The 24,955-nt window shown below is 42.7% G+C and overlaps 2 protein-coding genes across 4 annotated transcripts in view; both read left to right on the top strand.

The window, feature by feature from the left end:
• iars1 (isoleucyl-tRNA synthetase 1) overlaps positions 1–24,955 on the top strand; it is an 82,170-nt gene that overhangs the window by 9,766 nt on the left and 47,449 nt on the right. For all 3 annotated transcript variants that reach the window (XM_080779970.1, XM_080779971.1, XM_080779969.1), the window contains exons 8-13: positions 5,941–6,028; positions 7,410–7,470; positions 8,154–8,249; positions 9,849–9,971; positions 20,228–20,319; positions 23,728–23,826. In XM_080779970.1, coding sequence (XP_080636096.1) covers positions 5,941–6,028; positions 7,410–7,470; positions 8,154–8,249; positions 9,849–9,971; positions 20,228–20,319; positions 23,728–23,826 — 559 coding nt within the window. The remainder of the gene's footprint in view (positions 1–5,940; positions 6,029–7,409; positions 7,471–8,153; positions 8,250–9,848; positions 9,972–20,227; positions 20,320–23,727; positions 23,827–24,955) is intronic.
• Positions 15,104–17,177, top strand: LOC308324092 (vimentin). The gene has a single exon (XM_080776007.1). The coding sequence runs from the start codon at positions 15,254–15,256 to the stop codon at positions 16,397–16,399; it is 1,146 nt and encodes a 381-aa protein (XP_080632133.1). The 5' UTR covers positions 15,104–15,253; the 3' UTR covers positions 16,400–17,177.

The raw sequence follows: 24,955 nt of genomic DNA, 5'->3' as shown, positions 1-24,955 counted from the left end.
CAGCCTCCTACACCACTCGCTGTACGAAAATCTCTATATATGACAAATAAACCTGATATCATATCATACATTGCTGTGTCTCATATGCAATGGCCTAGTTGGACACGTGTCACTGACACATCTGTGGGCTGAACGGAGATGATTGTGGTGGTGGTGGTGGTGGCATTTGAAGCGTGTCTAGGAGCGTCTATTTATTTATGGTAAATCATACCTTTTTGGCATTCCTGAACAGCCGAGTATACACAATACCTTGATACTGCGCAAGGCCGCAACCAGTATGACACAAAGTGAATGAAGCAGCTTGAACTATGTAGTCGGACTGTGTGTGTGTGTGTGTGTGTGTGTGTGTGTGCATGAGCGCACACACACTGTGTTGTACGGCTCAGATATTGTGGGAATTATGAACGAATCTCGAATAGGGTCACTAAAAAAAATAATCATATCCTTGTTCACACACACACACACACACACTGGTGGGCTTCTTCATAATGCAATGACCTAGATTCCTGACTAGGTTCTTGCTGTAGTAGCCTGCTGTGGCCTCGAGGGGTCACTGTTGAAGCACAAGTGTTGTGCGCCATCCAAGACTGCACTGGCTGTTTGCCTTGCCTGCATGAGAGACTGCCTTGGAATACCAATGAATGTGTCTGGTATCAACACGCACGCACGCACGCACGCCCCCACCACCACCGCCCCAGCACGCACGCATGCACGCACACGCACACGCACGCTCTCCACATTGTCTGTCGGTCTGTCTGCAGGGCTGGCAGCAGGTCTTAGCTGTGCAATCATTTATCACACCACTGAGGAGAGGGGACATATTTTATTTATACCCCCTCCCCTCCCCTCTCTCTCTGCCCCTCTCTCTCTCTCTCTCTCTCTCTCTCTCTCTCTCTCTTTGAGGATTTTGTATTGCTATTTTCTTTAGCTTCTGTGACACTGTCCCCATTTAACGAGTTTCTACTGGGGTAGCAGTGTTTTTGGCAGCAAATTTTGATTTTTGTTTTAGTCATAGACTAGTTTTAGTCGACTAAAAGATTGATGCCGTCGTAATGACTGATTTTACACATGCTGAAAATAGACTATCTACAAGCTCACAACGCGTCGCACTGCGGTCTTGTAGATCGTCTATTTTCAAACCATATGGGCTTCCATTGGAAATGCATTGAAGCGGCCATTAAACACAGACATTGGTGGACCTGCTCTACCTCCTGAGCCTCAGCCGTGTACCAGCGTGTCTTGTAGGGAGTGGGAGCCCCTCTAGAGGCTAAGGTAGGAGGTTCAGGAAACAAAACAAAATGGATCACTTTATATTCCATTTATAATATTGAATTTGAGCAGGCAATGTTGCATAAAATGCTCTTCCTTATTGGTTATCGCTATTGGTTCTAAATATCGGTTTTGCTATTGTGCTAATTGCCCACCCCCTACTATTCCTTGGATGTTTCCAAATCTCTATATTTACACCCACGCTCTGCAAAACCGTAGCCTAATTTCTGCAGCTTTTAGATCAAAGATCTTCATTAAAAATGCACTTAAATTGTCACACGCCGGATGCTATTGGCTAAGGTGAGGGGGATGGAAGCTGTCAGCATGCAGAATGGTATTAAGGTATTTTTAGTATGCAGCTCCCCCCGAGGATGTTTTGGTTATTTTGAGGTCCAGAAAGTTTACTTCCCTCTGGCTGTACTGTGAAGTGCCACACTGTCACTAGTGGAGTTGAGGAAGCTGTCAAAGTGCTTAACGTCTTGTAGGTCACCATCGTAGAAGAAGATGAAGTCCTCAATATGCCTTCCATATTAGATCATTTTTGTTCTGATTCCTTCCAACCCCAGACTCTTGAGGAAGAGATGTGCTTAAGTTTGCAGCAAAACATGGCTGCACCAAATGTTCAACCCATTTTGGGCGGGAAACCCTTTTGGTGTTTTAAGCATTATGTTATACTTTAGCTATTGAAAAATAGCAGATCTACAAGCTCCTACAAGCTTTTTTTAACTCAAATCTTTGCTTCTGGAGGGTCCCTGGAACAACATATTTTCAGATGGGGGTCGGTGGCCAATTACATATAATTTTTGTGGTCCTTGACATGAAATATTGAGAACCACTGATACAGGAACATAGGTATTTTAGAAAACTGTCAGGATTTAGAAGACATTTTTTTAATTTCGATGTCAGGCCTAAATGGGTTATGGCTAAGCAGTGTGTCCTGGAATAGGTCATTCACAAATGAGCCATTTAGAAGTCTTCTTCGAATACCTAAAAGTAGGGCCAAATACGGAGAGTTGCGTCACTCCCGTTCACTTCATCGGCCAATTTACAGTGCCTTATGTTGGAGAATAGTGACAAAGGGCCAGATTCACTAAGGAAATTTACACCCAGGTGTAAATAAAGTGACTAAAGGAGTGTGTATTTTCAGTACGCTCAATCTCACATGTCATTCCCCAAAGGTGGCGTAATGGCTTCGTTTGTGCGTAACGCGGCTGTAGCACATTTTTGCCACAGTCACCATTTCCCAAGCGTTTCGCCGTGTGTAGTACAACATCACCGCCCATTTTAACCCCATAAATGGTAACCGGAAACTAACGCGTGTACACGAAATGGACACATCTTCAAGCTAACAGCGCGTCGGTACAATAGAGTTTTGCACGCAAAAAAATGAAAATAGATATGAAACCATATCTGACCATATCTGACTCTTAGTCTTAGGAATTATTTATTGGGTGAGTACACAAGTTTAAATGCCGACGTTGATAGTCTGCTAACCGCACAGGGATAAGACCAATCTATGGCTGTGTATATGGAATAAATGAAATATGTCAGGTATCACAGACATTCTAGGGCTATAGATGACCCTATGGTATTTTCAATAGAAAGAATATTACTTCCGTGACCTAGCCAGGGATTACGGAGTGATGCCAGTACACTATTTGAACACTTGGTGGGGCTCCCGGACCATATGTTGAGAAACAGTGGCGTAGTTGATGTTGTGTGTTCTCTTTGCCCCAGATTTCCACAACATCACCCTTTATCCACTTTTTTTCTTAAAACCACATACAATTTGGTTCATTAGAGAGTCCAGCTCAGAAGCTGCATTCTCCTGCCTGGACAAATTGAACTAGAGGGATGTCGGTGCTTTGGACGAGGGATTCAACTTCAGGCAACACACCTCGTATCTCCATAGTGGAACTTGTTCATGTTGTTGCTGTCAGGCAACACACCTCGTATCTCCATAGTGGAACTTGTTTTATTTTTTAGTAAATGAATGCCCTACTTTGCTATTTCTGCTATTTTGTGTGTGTGGGTTTTTATACATATTGAACCAATGGAAAGTAATACCAAGAGCTTGTGACTAGTGACGCACCGAATATTCGCCTGCAGAAAATATCCAGTCGCAAATGGCTAAAAATGCATTTTCGGCCTATTCGGTTTCGGCCCGAATAGGCAGAAAATATATCTATTCAATTAAAGCTTTTAAAAGTGCTGAATTAATGTATTATGGACCCATAATAGTGATTATTATTTAGGTTAAGTTTTGCCATAATCATGTCTTTTGAGATACATCAAGTAGCTTTAAGGTGCGGCCATGGTAGCAATGGTAGGACAAAAAGATATATTATATAATAATCATATTCGGTTTTCGGCCAAACTGTTTCCTATATTCGGTATTCGGTTTCGGCCAAGAATGTCCTTTCGGTGCATCCCTACTACTAAATAGCTACATTGTATCCTTAGTGGAACACGGGTTATTTTCTTCCTGAAAAGTAAGTCTTTGTTTTGGACATACAAGGTTTCGCCTGACGGCGACAATAGGAAACTTTATTGTAAAAGTTGTCAAACAAGCATTGTTAAAACAAAAAGTAGACTTGTGTCTAAACTGTTTTACAGAGACGAAGTTGATATCAGGAACTGTGAAGTTCTTGATTTGGTATATTTGGTATCGTTTTTTTTAATTGGCCTAAAATATTGTCTATATGAATCCACTTGCTGAACGGCTGTCGGTATTGAGCAATTCTTTTTTTATAGGGGTTTTATATTGACCATACCATTAACAACCTACATAAGGCAAAAATGACAATGTCATTATGCTTTAAGTAGAATGTGACTGTGACATTTTTATGCACATTTGGACATGTTTGAAAAGGTCCGCAAATTTCCGGGAATTAAAATGAGCCAAATCCGGGGAAAATATTAAACCCTAGTTCAATGTTAAAATATTTAGGACGACCGTCAGTCAAGCCGATTCTACTCTATGGCTCCGAGACATGGACACTTTCAAAGAAATTATAGAAACGGCCAGATGGCACTTACACCCACCTTCTAATGAGAGTGCAAATTCTCTCTTTGAAGAGCCACCCATCGACTTCTCTACTATACGGCAACCTTCCCCGTGTTTCTTCACCAGTCCGATCCAGAAGATCACAGTTTGCCGGCCACTTCTACAGAGCTGACCATGAGGTTATATCTTCCCTTCTTCTCTGGAATCCTGCCTCAAAGCAGACCAGAGGTAGAAAACTGTCGTTCCCTGATGTCATCGCTAGGGCCACATGCATCAGTAAGCAGGAACTGGGGATGGCAATGAATGACTGGAAAGTCTGGCGTGCCATTGTGAAATCCATGATCTCGACCGCGGTCAAAAAATGATTTGTGGTTTGTGAAAGAATTAGAAGTGGATGGTCTCAACGGGTGTCGTTTGTTGTTTCTTCGGGTACAGATGAAGATCATAGGAACACCGTGAAAACTATAAAACAGAATAAATACTTTAAGAATCATAACAAACATTTCATAGTTTTCAATGAAATCAGTGCATTTAAGTTAATCACTTTTGTACAAGTCAACAATAAAATAATTCATTTATAGTTGATCATAATCAGTGATTCAGTATAACTCAAGTAATTTCAATAAACAAACAAGCAGATCATGAAGCAAAAGCACCACAAACAATGAAAATAAACCAAACTAAATGCAACTAAACCCAAAGTAAATCATGAAAGAGATCCAAACAAAACAAAAGTCTGTACCTCGCTCCGTTAACTGAGGGGCTAAAGGCTGAGTAGAAATTCACCTTAGACTTCAAACATCACCAAACGATTAAGGGATAATTAGATGCAGGTATTTGGCACATCGGTCACTGTCCCAGCAAAGCAGACACTGTGGACAATATGGACAGGTTCACTTAACAGTCGACCAACGCTACACATCATCTAGCAGGTTTTTAACATTGCACAATTAGTATGAACATGAATGCTGCAAACAAAATAAAACATACCGTCTGGCGCTGCTACTTTCAAACATACGCTGCTCTCTCCCCTGTCACTGTGTCACCGTTTGTGTGTGAATGATCAGGTGAGTGAAGTGAGCAGACTTATGTGTGTGTCTGTGCGGTGACAGGAAGTTCCAAAGTAAGAGGGAAACCAAATTACAGGAAATGTCAAATTAAAGGTTAACCACATAAGCAACAAAAAGTAACAATTAAAGTTAAGTTAACACCAAGTGTCCCGGCAGTTACAGTCAGTATATTCTTTCTTTCACAGCACTTTTTTAAAACTCAAATCTTTGCTCCGTGGGTTTCCCTGAAACAACATATTTACAGTTGTTTTGGTCAAATACATACATACATTCATTTTTGGGTGTCCTTGACATGAAATAGTTTGAGAACCACCGATATAGAAACATCGATTTTTCAGAAAACTGTCAATATTTAGAAGACATTTAGTAGCATATGGTCTCAGGTCTTAACCGATTCCGTACATGGGACGTTGCCACACGTCATAGGGGTCCCAATTACATCATATCTTTGGTTGTCCTTGACATGAAAATGTTTAAGCAGAGCACCACTGACACGGAAACATATATCTTTCAGAAAACTGTAATGATTTAGAAGACCTCAGTCCAAAATGGGTTAATGGCTTTAAATCATTAGTTTCCCTCTCTTATTTCCAGACAACACCACGGGTCAGACCTACATTATGATGGAGGCCAGGCTTGGAGCTCTGTTCAAGGCTGAGAGCGAGTACACCATCCTGGAAAGGTGAGTACTGAGCAAGAGAGGACACGCGTACTGTACTACTACAGTACTACTGTAGTAGTACTACTACATAGGGCATTCACTTCTAGTACTTTTCACTAGTTGCCTAGTTTACTAGTCGACTAGTTGTTTAAGTACCTATTACTGTATGTAAAAAACAAACGATACTTTTGGAAATAAATATTTGTACATTTAAAAACTGTACATGGGTGACTATAACAATAATGTACCTGATCTTGAGGCCTACAAAATGTTATCAACTAGTACCAACATCGACTAGTGGATTTACTAGTCAACTAGTCGACTAGTTGCTTAATGCCCTAGTAGTACTACAGTAGTACTGTAGGACTACAGTACTGAGCAATAGGGGACACATTACTGTAGTACTGTAGACTCTCACGATTACACATTTAAATTGACGATTACATGTTTTTAGCTGAAATCTTTGCTTCTGGGGGGGGGGGGGGGGTCCCTGGAACAACATATTTTCAGATGAGGGTCGGTGGCCAATTAGATATAATCTCTGGGGTCCTTGACATGAAATATTGAGCACCACTCATATAGAAACATGGGTATTTCAGAAAACTGTCAGGATTTAGAAGACTTTTATTTTTTTAATTTTGACGTCCGGTCTAAATGGGTTAAAAACTTAAAATCCTGTATATTGAAACCAGCTGAACCACATTTGGAGGTATTATACGAACCGTATTCCACAGCTGCCTTAGTTACCAAATCACAGCCCAGTTGAACACTTCTTCTGGGGAGATTGTGGAACATTGCGTGTGACAGAGAGTTAGTTCCATCATCCTTATGAAACACCAAAGGATGCAATTTGCTCAGCCATGGAGGAATAGTGTCATGTCTCATCTGTAAAATGTAACTTGCCTTGTGACAATGCACTTAGGAGTTGTTGGTTTCAGTACCCTCTCATAATACACTTCTGTTTTGTCCTTTAATATGCCAGTGCACACTGCACAGTTAACGTTCACTCACTGTGTGGTTGTCAGCGGCGCGGGGGAGAAAAAAAAGATTTAGGGCTCCATTTCTTTTTACTATTTTGCTAAACGTTTTTGAATAGTTAAAATGGCCAGTCTACAAGCTCACAACGTGTCAATGTAGATTGGCTAGTTGAACTATTAAAAAATGTTTTTGTTGTTCAACGTACAAATAGACACTTCTATATAGCCAAAGAACAGAACAGGAATGCATCATGAAGGAGGTAAAATGGGAAAAGAAACATATGTAGTGAGGGGAAAAGGGGGTGTGGGGGAGGTGGGGGGATTCAGATTTTACGGGGGCCAGTTTCGAATTGCAGCCGTCCGTAGGTGCCCTTTGAGTAAAGTGGTTAACTGTGTGTGTGTGTGTGTGTGTGTGTGTGTGTTAGATTTCCAGGAAAGGATTTGAAAGGGAAGAAGTACAAGCCTCTCTTCCAGTACTTTTCCAAGGTGAGCAGATTTGTTTTTCCTCATTCCCGGCGGTTGTGTGTGTGTGTGTGTGTATGTATGTATGTATGTATGTAATTTGCGTCAGACCAGTGTCGGAACTATATCTCAACCTAATGACCTCCCTGCCTGAACACATCCCTCTTATCTGCCTCCTAAATAACTATTCCTCTGCCCATCTCTCCCTCTCTCCCTCGTCTCAATTTGTCTGTCTAACGCTCGCTCACTCAGAGATTAAAATAGGGTGCATTCTTCATCCCAAAACGCAGTTTATAGTTAAAGGGGAATTCCACTCATTTTCAACATTTTACTATGTCATTAATATGCCTTAGAGCTGTTGTGTGGAAATAATAAAAAGTCCCCCCATTCTGTGTTTCCTAGAACTGGAGGTCTGGAAAAAAAACATTAACATGTTGAATCACATCTTGATGATGTCATCAAGATGTCATCAAGATGAATATAACTACATTATAACCATATAAAATAAAATTGGAGTTGCTGCAATTTGTAAAAGAAAATAGCAAAATATGACTCCTAACGTCGTTGAAGTGGGACTCATTAAATGTCCCTGGGTGGGACTCATCTAAAAGACCATCCCTGCATCCCGGGACTCATTATACTGAAAACCTATTTACATCACTGCTCACTGTTTTCCACTAATATCTCACTCCCGTATCTCACTCCAGTGTGGAGAGACAGGTGCGTTCCAAGTGGTGACGGATAACTACGTCAAGGAGGAGGAGGGCACTGGAGTTGTTCACCAGGCACCGTACTTTGGAGCTGTGAGTATACTGTATAGGACTCAGTGTTGTTTTTGGGAGGGGAAAAGAAGATTTTATATAGTCAGTCTTTAGTTTCAGTCACATTTAAGTCACCTGGAATGTTTTAGTGTTACCGGTAGTCTAGTTTTAGTCGACTAAATGTCATAAGATTTTAGTCGACTAAATCTACAGCCTTGATGCCGTCGTAATTGCTGATTATACACTTGCAGTCCCTTCCAAAATAAAAATAAAACAATCCTAATGTTTGACATTGCAGGTGTTAAGGATATTGCAATTATTATAATGTACATCTCAGGTCTTAGGCTATACAATAATTTACAATTCAACATTTAAAATCCTCAATGTTTTCTTTTCTTTTTAATTCTTAAATCCCAGAATACAAAACATTAAGTCACACACATTGATTGGTGTTTATTATATTTATTTCCCTACATTAATCAATTTTGTATAGGACACTGTGCAGTATATATTTAATCCATTAGTCCCTGATGGTATTGCCGCAGTGGCATTGGAGCTATTGGGTCATTACTAATAGCCTAGATGAGCCTAGAAAGCGCCAATGTTTCCATCTAAACCACCGGATAATCAGCGAAGACCTCCGAACATCGCGCATTTTATCCAAACCATGGAGAGCTCCATAGATTAGGAGTTATTCAGATTTTAGTCGGCCTGTATAATGGGTGGTGGACGGGGGCGAGGTTGCGCAACCCGGTCTAGGATCGCTAAAGAAGGAAAGGCCAAGCCAAAATAATAATAAGAAAAAATATATCAGCGATCCGGTTTGACATCAATAATAAAGCTTATCAGACGGAACATTACGCCAGAAGCAGTTGCTGGTTGGATTCCTTCTGACAGAACGTTCCGCAACGAGCAGTAAACCGTTAACAATAATTTAACTCTCGGAGAGCGTAAAATGAAACGGGTCCATTTGGTTTCATTTCCATCCATCATTGACCGCAACCGCTTTCCCTTTTGGAAAATGGCCAGGAACATAGCCAAACTAACTAAGACTTGGTCTTTTAAACACAGAGGTTCTGGATAAAGTTCTGGATAAAATGCGCAATGTTCGGAGGTCTTTGCTGATTATCCGGTCGTTTAGATGGAAACATTGGGGCTTTCTAGAGCAAGGATGGCTTCATTTTAGCTCGCTAGCATTGACGCTAATTATTTAGCATCAACAACGGAAGCCCAAACAGCATGGTGAGTCCCAGCGTGTGTTACACTGAAAATTGTTCGGCAGTCTGCGGTTCGTTCTGCGTCCAGCAGGTGGCAATATATTAGTTAACCCATTCTGAACAGGAACCTCTTTTGGTGTTTTAACCAAGCATTATGTTATACTTTAGCTATTGAAAAATAGCAGATCTACAAGCTCATTGCGCGTTACGAGCTTGTAGGTCTGCTATTTTTGAAAAATCTTGAACATGCGGCACAGATCTTTGAATATATATTCTTTCGGAAGACTTTAATCATGTCTAAATGAGTTAATGAACAGTTACACAAACATTTAAATAGTATTTGTAACTTTGCCACATGGAAATAATATTTGTTTAAAAAAAAAGGCCAAAATAAAAGTTTGGCGTCCATGTGCTCTTTGTGTAGGACGATCACAGGATCTGCATGGAGAACGGCATCATCCAAAGAGACCAGGTTCCTGTCTGCCCCGTGGACGCCTCCGGATGCTTCACTGAGGAGGTCACAGACTTTGCGGAACAGTATGTCAAGGTGAGTGTCGCTTCAGTGTTAACACTTTCGGGGGCCTTAGATTAATCTATCCATCCCATCTAGGCTGCCAGGATCCATCTATTACCTTTGGAGCATAACGTAGAAGTATTTGCACCTTTTGATCAGCGAAAATAGTCCCATGGTTTGTTGTCGAAGAGAAAAACATGCCGCATTATGATGCGAGACGAACACAGCCTGCACAGCATGTTGTAGTCCAAACAAATCACCCCGTTAACTTGCATTGGACTCATTTTCCCAGAAGCTCTAGCAGCCCAGAGCATGGCTTGATTTCCGGTTTCGTCGTCATAACGCAACGGCATCGTTGCCAGGTCCTTGACAAATCCGCTCTTTCTTTTTCATTATAAAAAAAATGCGAATTAAACAAATAGCGGGTTCAGCGTATTACGCAGCACCGACACGGATTAAATAGCGGGGAACGCGGGTTACGCAGTAGAACTGTTACGGCAGAGGTGGTACCTGCGTGTGGCAGTGGGGTGGTTTGTGGGAAGCTCTGGAGTGAAAATAAACAGTATAGACCCACGGTTCCCAAAGTGGGGTCCGTGGCGCATAGCCAGGGGGTCAGGAAAATAATATATATTTTTGCCAGTGCATGTGTGATTTGTGAGCTTACCATAATAATGACAGTAATCCTATTCCATCGTTCAAGGTAAAGTTCTCAACGGGCCCAAAACTTATGGCCCGGTCCGACCCTACCCTAACTAGGTCGGCCCGAGGCTCGGCCCGACCCTAAAAATTACCATAATGTTAACCCGAAGCCCGACAAAAGCCAGAAAAAAAAGAGTGTGAAAGTGAGAACGGAGATCAAAGGACTTATCGAAATAAAGGATGTATGTAACTCATGTTAGAATAGGCTATTAATGTTCCATTTCCAATCATTCTAATGGATTCGATACAGTGGTGGTGGTGACTGGTGAGTAAACACGAATAGCTGCTGCAGCTCCCTCCCTTAGTTTCCTCTGAAGTGAAGTTGCTTTACATGTAGCGTTTACGTTATATATCACCATGGATCGTTTGGTGACGTTGATTAATGAGGTTAATTAATTAGGTTTTATTCATCGCAGCCAGCTGGGTTAACGAGACTCTGTGCAACATGACGAAACCCTGTCGCTTCGTTCAGCTATATCGTGTGATAATCCGATTGATTTTATAAAACATTTAAGCATATGGCAACTTGGCAAGTTAACTGGTTAGTAGCTCGTTTGGTTCGTAAAACAGAGGGAATACAGCTGTAGCAAGGCAAGCAAGCAAGTCTCACACCGTTCACTGTTCTCTTTACTGTACTGCCTGCGCGCAGTGCAGGACTGCGGAGCGGGCTGCATGCTGATCTGGCCTCGTACACACATGCCGGACGGACATGATCTGTTCTGTCTTTGTTTCATGGCCGCCTCAGGCTCAATGCTTTTCCAATGGAAGTCACGTGGTTTGACATGTGTGTATGAGGCCTCTGAGTCTGAAATGCCAGTGCGATGCGACCCCCGCCACCAGTCCTCCTGTCGCAAGTGAATCGCCTAGCGCAGCCCTCTTCATAATAAATACATATAGGCTACATATATACACAATCACATTACACAACAGAATTGCTATTTTTATTATAATAACACTCCCGGCGCTGGTTGCGTTAATTGGCAAGGCCATCTAGATCATACATGGGCAACTGGCGGCCCGGTGGCCACATGCAGGTTAACAAATGAACTGCTCGTGGCGGAACGTTCCTCCATTTGGAACGTCAGATAAACTTTATTATTGATATCAAACCGGATCGCTGATTTCCTTTTAGTTTTCTTTTTTTTTTGCTTGGCCTTTCCTTCTTCAGCGATCCTAGGCCAGCTTTGCGCATGCGTACTGCCGTTCACTTCTTGTATACAGCCGGACTAAAACGCTGAATTACTAAATGTACGGAGCTCTCCATGGTTTGGATAAAATGCGCAATGTTCAGAGGTCTTTACTGCTGTATCCTAAACACAGCGGGTCAGCGTGGTGGCATTATTTACTGCTCTGTATCCTAAACACAGCGGGTCAGTGTGGTGGCATTATTTACTGCTCTGTATCCTAAACACAGCGGGTCAGTGTGGTGGCATTATTTACTGCTCTGTATCCTAAACACAGCGGGTCAGTGTGGTGGCATTATTAACTGCTCTGTATCCTAAACACAGACATGGCTGGTCCCGGGTCAGTGTGGTGGCATTATTTACTGCTCTGTATCCTAAACACAGCGGGTCAGCGTGGTGGCATTATTTACTGCTCTGTATCCTAAACACAGACATGGCTGGTCCCGGGTCAGTGTGGTGGCATTATTTACTACTCTGTATCCTAAACACAGACGGGAGGCGGCCTTTTTTCCGACAGCATTCTAGCCGACGGGGCAACGGTCCGATCCGCAGCGGGGGGACATTCGCTGCGATGCGAAAAAGCGATGGTCAGACATGCGCTGCTCCCGTGCTTGCGGTTAGGGTTAGGTTAGGATTGAGGATTCGGATCAATATGCTGTCGGAAAAAAGACCTGCACCCAAACACAGACATGGCTGGTCCCGGGTCAGTGTGGTGGCATTATTTACTGCTCTGTATCCTAAACACAGAGACATGGCTGGTCCCGGGTCAGTGTGGTGGCATTATTTACTGCTGTATCCTAAACACAGAGACATGGCTGGTCCCGGGTCAGTGTGGTGGCATTATTTACTGCTGTATCCTAAACACAGAGACATGGCTGGTCCCGGGTCAGTGTGGTGGCATTATTTACTGCTGTATCCTAAACACAGCCAAGACAACATATATATTGACAACCTCGTGCTACACATTGGTGATCTTTTCCTGAATCTTTTCATCATTTCGAAGATGCCAGATTACACTTTTATTTTATTTTAACTGGAAGATTAATTATTTGAATCTTTGAACGTTTTTAACTCAAATCTTTGCTTTTGGGGGGGGTCCCTGGAACAACATATTTTCAGATGGGGGTCGGCGGCCAATTACAGATATTTTTGGGGGTCCTTGACATGACAATGTTTGAGAACCACTGACATAGAAACATGATGTTTTCAGAAAACTGTCAGGATTTAGAAGACACTTTATTTTTTATCGTCCTCGGGTCTAAATGGGTTTAAGTACTGTATAATGAAATCCAGTGTTAAAATAGTTCCCAATGGACCTGTAATGTGTCCAGAATGAAAAAAGAAAATCTGAATTTGGTCAGAATGTATTGAGAGGATAATGATATCCCCCTGAGATGCAGCATCTCCTTCTACAGGGGGTCCCATACACGGGTAAACCATCACATACATTACAGTCCAAAAAAAGGACCAACACCAAGATGAAAAATGTTTGTCGACTACCATTTTTCATTGACACAAACAAAATGGAAACTACAGTACATGAAAACTAAGCTATTGTGACTAAAACTAAGACTAAATATACTGACAATTTCGCCAACAAATAAAAACTAGACTAACATGTTAGGAAGGGACTAGTGGACAAGAGATCCACTTGGTTGCATGCTGAAAATAGCCGATCGTGAGCTTGTGGATCGGCTATTTTCAGCAAGTGTAAAAACTGTCATTACGACAGTCAACTGTAGATTTAGTCGACCAAAACTAGACTAACGCTAAAACATTCCAGGTGACTAAAATGTGACTAAAACTAAATGATAACTATTCAAGAGACTATGACTAAAACTAAAATCTAAATTTGCTGCCAAAAACACTGATTACAGTGCAGTGCACAATACACAGTACACAATACACGCAATGTACAGATGTCTCGCTCATCCTCTCAACCCCCCCCCCCCCCTCAGCCAGCCCCCCCAACCTTTTTTAGACAAAGGGGAAAATACAGTACAATAACGTGTGTAAAGGTCAGAAATGACCAGTAGTAATCCGTGGTGGAAAAACTACTCAATTGTTTTACTTGAGTAAAAGTACCAATACTGAAATTTAGAACTACTTTGTTACAAGTAAAAGTACGGAATTGAAAATGTACTTGAGTAAAAGTATAAAAGTATCGGCAGTACTTTAAAGTACTAAAAGTACTCATTGTGCAGCAAGTGCCATTTCACAAGTTAAAAATGTGTACAAAATCTATTGAAAATAGCCAATCTACAAGTTCACAATGCGTCGCAACGTGACACATTGTGAGCTTGTAGACCTGCTATTTTCAAATGGCCAAAATATATAGGGTTGAAGTGGTTTATGTATGTGTTCTAATCAAAATTAAAATCTCCAAAGTAACTAGTAACAAAAGTTTTAAAATAATTGTAGTGGAGTAAAAGTACAAATACCTCAAAATTGTACTTAAGTACAGTACTTAAGTAAAAGTGCTTAGTTACTTTCCACCACTGCAAGCAATGTTAGCAATGTAGCATTAAAACAACAGTGCAGATTGTGAGCGGTGAGGCAGTCTTTGTGGCAGAGCTTGTGTCGGAGCGTTGCGCAGGGATACGTGCTTGAAGCACCTCGTCATTGCTTGACAATGCACCGTGTGCCTTGTCCCTCGCACACCCTTTTCATCGCGGCTGCCCTAAGTGAGCGGAGGCCTGAAAAATAGCAGGCATACACGTTCCGATAACTATGTCGCACCCCGCCGTGAAGGCCAGGGAGTGAACTCCACCCGCCTGGCCACTAACAATGCATCGTTAGCTAATAAAGAATACGACTGTGCGGTCCTCTCGAGGGCTGTCATAATCCACATTTAAGCCCTTTAGACCTGAGGACGATTCTTAAAAAAAAAAAAAAAAAAAGTCTTCTAGATCCTAAAACGTATGTTTCTGTGTCAGTGGTGCTGAACCTTTTTCATGTCAAGTACCCCCAGAATTATGTATATTTGGCCATGGACCCCCATCTGAACATACGTTGTTCCAGGCACTCCCCAGAAGCAAAGATTTGAGTTAAAAAACATTCGCTGTGAAATAATATAATTATATTCAAAGATTTGTGTCACATTTTCACGATTTTTCAATAGCTAAAGTATAACATAATGCTTAAAACACCAAAAGGGGTTCCCGCCCATAATGGGTTAAGAGATGTCAAAACCCTGCGAGAGTTTCAAGGCTGTCTGAGACATTCTTCCCGGGCCCATAAAAGCCCTGCGGCTGATCTGAGAGAGTGTCAGTTGAAGTCTGGACCCAGCAGAGGAAGAAGAGAGAACCAGAGAAAAAGAAGAGGTCAACCCTACAACACTACGGGAACTAATCTACCCTCTGAAAGCGGAAACAACAAACACATTTACGGCTAAACCATTCACGCTGAGCCCCACAACACACACCAGACAACATGAGAGCAGCATCGTATAACCAGAAGAGCCTGCAGGTGAGCAGCAGGGTGCGGGTGCAGAGCCCGTCCCCGTCTCGATGCCGCGGGGCCTCGTATGACAGCCGCGGGCGCTCGGGCTTCCAGGGCACGGCGATCGGGGGCGGCACGGCGGTGGAGCTGGGCACGGAGATACACCAGCAGCATGCCAACGAGAAGGAGGAGATGCAGGAGCTCAACGTCAAGTTTGCGGGATACATCGACAAGGTCCAGGCTCTCGAACAAAAGAACGCGGCCCTGCAAGCTCAACTGGCGGAGATGCAGGGCCGTTACAAAGGAGGTCCCTCGGGTCTCGGGGAAGAGTATGAGCTCCGCTTCAAAGAGGTCCGGGAGCTGATCGAGCAGCTGACCAACGAGAAGGGGGCAGCCGACATCGAGCGGGGCTACATCGAGGAGGAGGTGGAGGTCTGGAGGCTCAAGCTGGAGGAAGAGTTCGCACTGAAGGAGGAGGCGGAGATGATCCTGAGGGAGTTCCGCCAGGACGTGGACAACGCCACGCTGCAGAAGGCGGAGCTGGAGAAGCGCGTTGAGCAGCTGGTGGCCGAGATCGAGTTCCTGAAGAAGCTGCACGACGAGGAGGTGGCCGACCTCCTGCGGCAGATCGAGGACTCCAAGGTGACGGTGGAGGCGGACGGCGACCGCCCCGACCTGGCCGCCTACCTGCGCAGCATGCGCGCCGAGATCGAGTCTGTGGCCGCACGCAACGTCCAGGAGGCCGAGAAGTGGTACAAGGGCAAGTTCGAGTCGCTCAAGGTGCACGCCGGCAAGCACGAGGAGCAGATGCAGACCATGAAGGAGGAGATCGGCACCTTCCACAACCAGGTGACGGACATGCAGAACCAGATAGACGGCTTCCGGGCGCGCAACATGGCCCTGGAGCAGCAGCTGGACGACATGGAGATGTCCCACATGGATAAGGTGGCCGCGCTGCAAGGCGTCATCGCCCAGCTGGAGGCGCAGCTCTGCGAGACCAAGCTGGAGATGTCCAAGTACCTCCAGGACTACCAGGAGCTGCTGCACATCAAGCTGAAGCTGGACGCCGAGATCGCCACCTACAGGAAGCTGCTGGAAGGCGAGGAGCAGAGGCTGGGACTCAAGGTGGAGGCCTAATAACGTCGTTCCCGTCCCGTTGGCTGTGGAGATCCCATAGCTGAGAAGGGCTTCAGATCCCATAGCTGAGGAGGGCTTCGGATCCCTCCCACAGCGATGCCGAAGGGAGTATACCATCGGAGAATACCGTCGTGGAGAGAGACATAGAGGAACTCGGCTGAACTTGACCCACCCCTTTCTTTACCTTGCCATTGCCCTACTCACTCTGGCCAGCACCCCGTCACTCGTCTCGCCCAGCCAGCCCTACCCTTTATGATTCCTACCACATTCCAAGACTGTCTGATTTGTCTGTCCCATTCTATCCCCGTCCTCCCCACTCCATCCATCAAAGTCACCCGAATTAAGGACGTCCACTATATTTGCATTACGCCACTCGGCCCTCTCACTGCCTTCCTATTACCTCACTGTTAAATTGTACCCCTCTCATCATTTTTGACCCACCTATCGCCCCCACCCCTTTGCCACTCCCTTACTCCTTAATCCTGCCAGTGCAATCCTTCCACATTCCTTCCCTACCCATCCCCGATCGTTCTGATTGAGCTCTGGGATGCCATGCCACCCCCTTCACAGTGAAACAACTCCCTGCTATGATCATCGGAAACTTAAAAACACCAGACAAAACAAATGAAACGACCCCCACTTCCACTTCCAACTCTGGCCCATGATCGATCCTCCCTCCTCCCAAAGAAAAATGTTTTATGTAATAGAACTGCCAAACTATTGACATGATAATTGTTTACCATTTACTACTTAATAAAGCTTGACGTGATTGCATCCAAAAAAAGCATGAATTGTTTATTTCTCTATTAAAGGACAACTTTAGTTTCTTTCATACAAGGTTCATGTTTTAGGTTGGGAACATGGGGCTAAATGAAATAGCTAAAATCGCTAAAACAAAAAGCTTCAAATGAAAAAAAAAATGAACACTCATCTTCTACTTTAACTAATAACGACCTACAGTAAAACATGAACCTTGGTTGAAAAAAAAAAACTAAAGTTGTCCTTTTAATTACATTTTGCTTTAGTCTGTTGCCGGTCTCTCTTCCACCTCCTATTATGTTATGGTATGAAAGTAAAACAAAATTAAAGTGTAACATTTAAAAAAAAATCGTGTACAAAATGGAATCTGAAGCTAAATCTTTACAAGCAGAAAAAATACTCACGCTTTGGTTATTCTCACTCTTTCTCCTGCACACTATGGTCTCAGCTTCACAGCAGGCACCAGAGAGGCACACCGTGTTTCGGAAAGGCTCGAAATATTTCCAAGACAAGATTGATTAAGAATTATTATTATTATCATCATTATTATTATTTTTAAACTGGACACCCTAGGTCATAAATCATGTCTTGTGGTAACAAGATGCCAAAAGGACCACCTATGTGTGTAAATATTTGCGTGACATGTAGATTGAGTGAGGGCCGTGTTTTCTCTGTCTGTCTCTGCTGTAGAGAACGCTGAGGTTATTTATCGTTGCCTGAATTGCACGCCGTTGCCCACGTGTGTCTCCTCGCCACACCGAAAAAGGCCAGATGCGTAATCTCGCAACGCATTGCAGTGCAGCAACGTTGTGCGCTTGTATATCTGCCATTTCCCTGTGCGCAACACCCCATGCACAACCGGTGGTAGAAAAAATACTCAATTGTTTTACTTAAGTAAAAGTACAGTACATGTCACAGTGCCCAGTTTCCAATGAGTCTCTGTCACCAGTGCACTAATAGGTTCTAACCACATGCGTCCCTATTCCGGGCATGTCATCATAATAGGCAAGAATTCACCCCTAATTATAGACCATCTATTAGCATAACGTGTCATGTTTTTTTAAGGCAAACAGATTTGGTATTTGGTGATAAAAGGAGGGGTCGAAGACGCACAGGCCTCTGGGGGTCTCTGGTCAACCACGTATGTAGTGTGATTATATGAACCTGGGGGACTCTGGTCAACCACGTACAGTATGTAGTGTGATTATATGAACCTGGGGGACTCTGGTCAACCACGTACCTAGTGTGATTATATGAACCTGGGGGACTCTGGTGAACCACGTACCTAGTGTGATTATATGAACCCAGTTCAGGGACTCTGGTCAACCACGTACCTAGTGTGATTATATGAACCCAGTTCAGGGACTCTGGTCAACCACGTACCTAGTGTGATTATATGAACCTGGGGGACTCTGGTCAACCACGTATGTAGTGTGATTATATGAACCTGGGGGACTCTGGTCAACCACGTACCTAGTGTGATTATATGAACCTGGGGGACTCTGGTCAACCACGTACCTAGTGTGATTATATGAACCCAGTTCAGGGACTCTGGTCAACCACGTACCTAGTGTGATTATATGAACCTGGGGGACTCTGGTCAACCACGTACCTAGTGTGATTATATGAACCCAGTTCAGGGACTCTGGTCAACCACGTACCTAGTGTGATTATATGAACCTGGGGGACTCTGGTCAACCACGTATGTAGTGTGATTATATGAACCTGGGGGACTCTGGTCAACCACGTACCTAGTGTGATTATATGAACCCAGTTCAGGGACTCTGGTCAACCACGTACAGTATGTAGTGTGATTATATGAACCCAGTTCAGGGACTCTGGTCAACCACGTACCTAGTGTGATTATATGAACCCAGTTCAGGGACTCTGGTCAACCACGTACCTAGTGTGATTATATGAACCCAGTTCAGCGAAAGAGACCATTTTTTGAACTGTTGCCTCATCACCAAAGCTGTCAAACTGAACTCCTTGGTGAACTGAAGGGTGGGCTCAGTTAGAAAGAGATGGCACTGGGCCGGGGGTATTAACTGAAATATATATTCAAATCATATACTATATATAAATAATAAATATATACTATATATTTTGTACATCGTGTATTTGCCCTGCCACTAAAAAAGATTAGCACTTTGGTGATTTGTTGTATTTATCTCTTTTTGAATTTTGAGGTGTATTCATGGATGTTTTATTTGCTGTTCTATAATGTGACATACTGTAAATATAATATTGAAGCGTAATTATATTTCTGCCTCTTGGCAAGTTCCCACTTGTAAAAGAGACGCAGTGTTTTTACTAGTTATATAAAGGTAATTTTTTTTATATATAACGGTAAACTCTGTCCATTGTCAATGGTGTTTTTAATGTTTGTCTACTGGAAAGAGAAACATTAAACCTGTATAAGAGGGGCTAGTAGCGCTCCCTCAATAACACATTTAATTAGTCTGATCAACCGATCAGCCATGTACAGAATCCACACAGTGGAATGTCCATAGCGCTCGCATGCAGGGCTTATTGACGTGCAACGATGTAAACATGGACTTCTCATGGCTGTGGTAATGATTCCGTGACGCGTTGGTAAATAATGGGCTTGTCCCACAGGCTCAAATGAGTTGAAGATGACCAGAGCAGCGGGCGCTGCCAATTCCAAACAAGCTTTCCGTGGACACGGCGCCCGTTATACATTGCTGGTGTTGCACTTGATTCTACAAATGCCTTCTAAATCCTTTTTCTGAAAAACCTGTGTTTATATGTCAGTCGTTCTCAAACGTTTTCATGTCAAGGGCCCCCAAAAATATATGCAATTGGCCGCCGATCCCCATCTGAAAATATATTGTTCCAGGGACCTCCCAGAAGCAAAGATTTGATTTAAAAACGTTTGCTCTGAAAGTATATATTCAAAGATGTGTGCCACATGTTCATGATTTTTCTATCTATGCACAACATTTGTCTAAATAGCTGATCTACAAGCTCACAGCACATGGTACTCTGTAATGTATTAATAGCTTTTCAAAGCACCATTTCACATGGTATTCATATCTGTGTGTGCAGGATGCAGACAAGAACATCATCAAGTGGCTGAAGGAGAATGGCCGTTTGGTCAATACCAGCTCTTACAAGCATAGCTACCCATTCTGCTGGAGGTAAGTGTCATGTTCTCTTTCAATTATTAGTATTACTTAAATTCATTTGATGTATTTATATGCTATATCTATTTTATTTGAGTGGTGCCTAACCTCTCCAATGACTGGCCAACACTCTTTAACCCATTCTGGACGGGAACCCCTTTTGGTGTTTTAACTAAGCATTATGTTATACTTTAGCTATTGAAAAATAGCAGATCTACAAGCTCAAAAAAGCATGGAATACGGATATGTATATTACAGGAAACTCCCCTTAAACTTTCCAACAAACTCCGGTAAACTCCCGAATTGTACCATCACACCTGTATAATACTGTATATGCTAAACTTGAGGTTTACGGGCAAATCTACTGCCCATAATTGCCCGTTAACTCCGTGATAATATCACTGCGTGTATTATGTAATTGTGGGGAAGATGAACAAACCCCTTGCCTTGCCAAAAGTAATTTCTGCAGTTCTTGCACCTCCAAGACGTTCTAACTAACTGAACATCAGTGCAGTGATACCGATGCCAACACTGTCTGTTCATTCAGAAACTTGAAACTTGGTGCGATTTATATTTTATTTCTGCACATCTTCCGTCAATGTACCGTGGACCTCTTTAGAAAAAAGCTGAGGTTGACTGAGGAGGTTAGGAGGTGTGAACCTCTATAATCCCTCTCTGAGGCATTGGAGAGAGATAACGCACACTTTGTCCTTCTGTGTCTGCCAGAAATTGGCACTTTTTCTGAGACGGATTATGTCAAAGCACGGAGTCGGAGGAGGGCGATGAAACCAAACTGGTATGAAGGTGAATGGAGAGAGAAAAAAGAAGAAAATCACTAATTCCGTCTCTGTATACAGTGGTCTTCTTAACACTTTCGGGGCTTTAAATTCATCCTACCACCAGGCTGCCTAGATTGTCTTATTACCTTAACGGCAAAGTATTTGCAGCTTTGATCGGTGAAAATCCGGCGGAAAATAGTCCCATGGTTTTTTGTTGAAGAGAAAAACATGCCGCCATTACGATGCGAGACGAACACAGCCTCCACAGCATGTCGTAGTCCAAACAAACCGCCCGTTCACTTGCATTGAACTCATTTCCCCAGAAGCCTAGAGCATGGCTTGATTTCCGGCCAAACACTACGGCCTCGTCACCAAGTCTGCGACAAATCCGCTCTTTCTTTTGAATTATTAAAAAACGGCGAATTAAACACATTAAACAAATAGCGGGTTTAGCGTATTGTATAAAACAATGTACTAGCCCTCATAACTTCTTCGGTTTAAGTAAGCCAAAAAAAAAAGAAAGTATGACTTCTTTTGAGGTATATGCTCCTAACTTTAGCCAACTGCTTTGCATACCATTCACTGAAAGTCTTATTCTCTGTCCCTACCATTACAGCAGTGATTATTCAGTGCTTTCTTCTCAACGGTAAAGGCAATTAGGTACACTAATTTAACATCGCCATGTTTTTATTTTGCTTCCAGCAGAAGTCTGAATGTGCTATCCTGACCATGTACTTGCTTGTCCGCATATCTTCTTTTAATAGCCACCTCAAGTGTAGTGGTTCTAGTGTGCTCTTGATTGCTTCAGTGGAATTAGCATAGAATGTCAATAGATGTTCTGCAAGCTCAGCACAGGATCCCTTCAAACTTGCTGAGCATCCATTGGTCAGACACACATGGGACTCTTTCTTGTGTGAGCACACACTCAATAAGTCCCCTTCCCCCGGGGGGGCAAAAAACCTCCACTATAAACCCACTATTATCTGACTTTGTCTTTTTGTGGGCAAGCATTCATTCCAGTGTTGTTTTCGTCGACTAAAACCAAGACGAAAAATGTTCGTCGACTACCTTTTTTCACTGACGAAAACAACATGGAAACTAAGCTATGATGATTAAGACTAAATATGTTGACAATTTCATCAACAGATAAAAACTAGACTAAAATGTTAGGAAGGGACTATTGGACAAGAGATCCAGTATAAGTAAAAGACAAGTCATTTTACACTTGGTTGCATGCTGAAAATAGCAGATCTACAAGCTCACAAGTATAAAACCAGCCAATATGACGGCATCAAGGCCCACCAAATCACATTTTAGTCGACTAAATCACCTGTATATTTAGTTGAATCAAATTGTATGACATTTACTCGACTAAAACTAGACTAACACTAATACATTCCAGCTGACTAAAATAAGTGAGAGCTATTGAAGAGACTGACTAAAACTAAAATAGAAATTTGCTGCCAAAAACAACACTGATTCATTCCCCGGAAAAATGACTGCAGTATTCACACGTTTTTAACAGTTCTAGCTCAGATTGGCGTTGATGGAATCATGACACCCTGGGTAGATGACACAAGTTTTCACCGGGTTGTATGCAGTGTTGATTTCGTCGAGTAAAACGAAGACGAAAAATGGGGCCACTTCATGGGGCCAGTCTCCTTCACTGACTCTGAGTTTTACGACCTGATACTTAAGACAGGCAATATAGGGCCCTCACTTTTTTCAGATATTTTTGGGGGGCTTTTTTACCTTTATTGATGGATCACAGTAGGTAGACAGGAAACGGGGAGAGAGATGGGGGAGAAGACACACAGCATCGGGACTCAAACCGGCGACACACTGTCATGCTGGACTAGCAGCCGAGGTTCCTGGACCGCTAAGCCCACCCAGGCCAAAATCTTATATTTTTAAAACGATGTAATACTGTCCCATCAAAGTCGGTATTGTGACTTTATATATTGTCAATTACTTTCATGAGAGGGGGAGAGGTGGTGGAGTTAGTTGCTTTAGCAGACAGTTTGAGGGTCCAATGGAGTTAAGAGGTTTTGTTTGAAGCACTTTATAATACTTTTCATTGGTTCAATATAATATTTTCTGTATTGTATTTATTCATAGAAGATTTTCTCCAGATTCTGAGAGGATTGTCCACATTCACAAATTCCACATGCTTTTACATTCGTATTTCATGTACATTATTCTGTAAACAATATCCTTGTATTGACTTTATGCACACGGCTGCCATCTTGCCAGCAAGGTGCTACCTAGTTGCAACTTCCAATAGACAGCCCATTCATCCAAACAGAAATGTCCTATCTAATTGTATTAAATAACGTCAAACTCACCAACATTGCAGCTTTACGGAAAGCTTGAATTATCCTCTTTCTCTCTGCAATGTGGTTGTTTAATAAGTATCTACTGTAGACATGTTATGAGCTACTCCCTGTCAAATCCTTGCAGATTTGTTTTGTGCTGGAGTTTGGAAGTGCTCGTTTAGTATTTGCACATAATGCAGCAGGAGGTTGCTTTACTGATAACGAGGTACTAGGTAGCACCTTGCTGGCAAGATGGCAGCCGTGTGCAAAACTGCATATCATCAATTGGGACCGTCAAACTGAGATGTCCGTCTGTGTATTCCTACTAGGTCTGACACCCCTTTGATCTACAAAGCCGTCCCGAGCTGGTTCATCAGAGTGGAGCACATGGTGAAGAGACTACTGGAGAACAATGCAAAATGCTATTGGTAAGTAAGTAGTCTCGCGTTACCAGACTGTTGACTCTCGCAATGTCCAAATGCTTCACCATACAGTCTGGACCTGGGGTGAGCAACAGGCGGCCCCCACCTTCACTTAATGCGGCCCTCAGGTTAATATCAGAATACTGATATATTACTGTAAACATGACCCGCTTTAATTACTTCAGTCTAAATTAGTAGCTTAATGAGTAGTATTAAAATGTTATTGTCTTTCTTTTATGTCCAATGCGTTTGTATGTGGTTCATAAAGTTAACATAACTATAATCAAAGGCATTTGAAAGGCATTTGAAATTAAATTATTTTCAGGATTACAATTGAAAAATAGCAAAACATTAATTCAGGAATAGCAAAAAAAAATTGCTGATCTACCAGGTCCGTTTTGACCTTGTAGATCTGCTATCTTTGCTATGACAGAAATATGCAATGTGGCCCTCTGGAGTGAGTGTGGAAATATAGTGGCCCTCTGGAGTGAGTGTGGAAATATAGTGGCCCTCTGGAGTGAGTGTGGAAATATAGTGGCCCTCTGGAGTGAGTGTGGAACTATAGTGGCCCTCTGGAGTGAGTGTGGAAATATAGTGGCCCTCTGGAGTGAGTGTGGAAATATAGTGGCCCTCTGGAGTGAGTGTGGAAATATAGTGGCCCTCTGGTGTGAGTGTGGAAATATAGTGGCCCTCTGGTGTGAGTGTGAAAATATAGTGGCCCTCTGGAGTGAGTGTGGAAATATAGTGGCCCTCTGGAGTGAGTGTGGAAATATAGTGGCCCTCTGGTGTGAGTGTGGAAATATAGTGGCCCTCTGGAGTGAGTGTGGAAATATAGTGGCCCTCTGGTGTGAGTGTGGAAATATTCCAGGTGACTAAAAGGTGACTAAGACTACCGTAAATAAACTATTCAAAACTAAAATCAGAAGCAAAGTTTTGAGTTGAAAAACATATATTCTGAAAGAATAATTATTCAAAGATTTGCGCCACATTTTCACGATTTTTCAAAAATAGCAGACCTGATCTGCTATTTTCAATGGCTAGAGTATAACATAATGTTTGACTCCCTACTAGTATTGTTTTCCGCTCTGTTGTCAATACATTATTTTGGGAGCTTTTAAAACGATGTGTACGGATC

This window comes from Protomyctophum bolini (assembly GCF_963924005.1).
Source record: "Protomyctophum bolini genome assembly, chromosome: 2".
In the NCBI taxonomy this organism is placed as follows: Eukaryota; Metazoa; Chordata; class Actinopteri; order Myctophiformes; family Myctophidae; genus Protomyctophum; species Protomyctophum bolini.
This window is presented reverse-complemented; position numbering and strand designations above follow the sequence as displayed.

Bases quoted from the DNA above. Each gene is read 5' to 3' on its own strand.
- LOC308324092 (XM_080776007.1), top strand. From the start codon at position 15,254: ATGAGAGCAGCATCGTATAACCAGAAGAGCCTGCAGGTGAGCAGCAGG.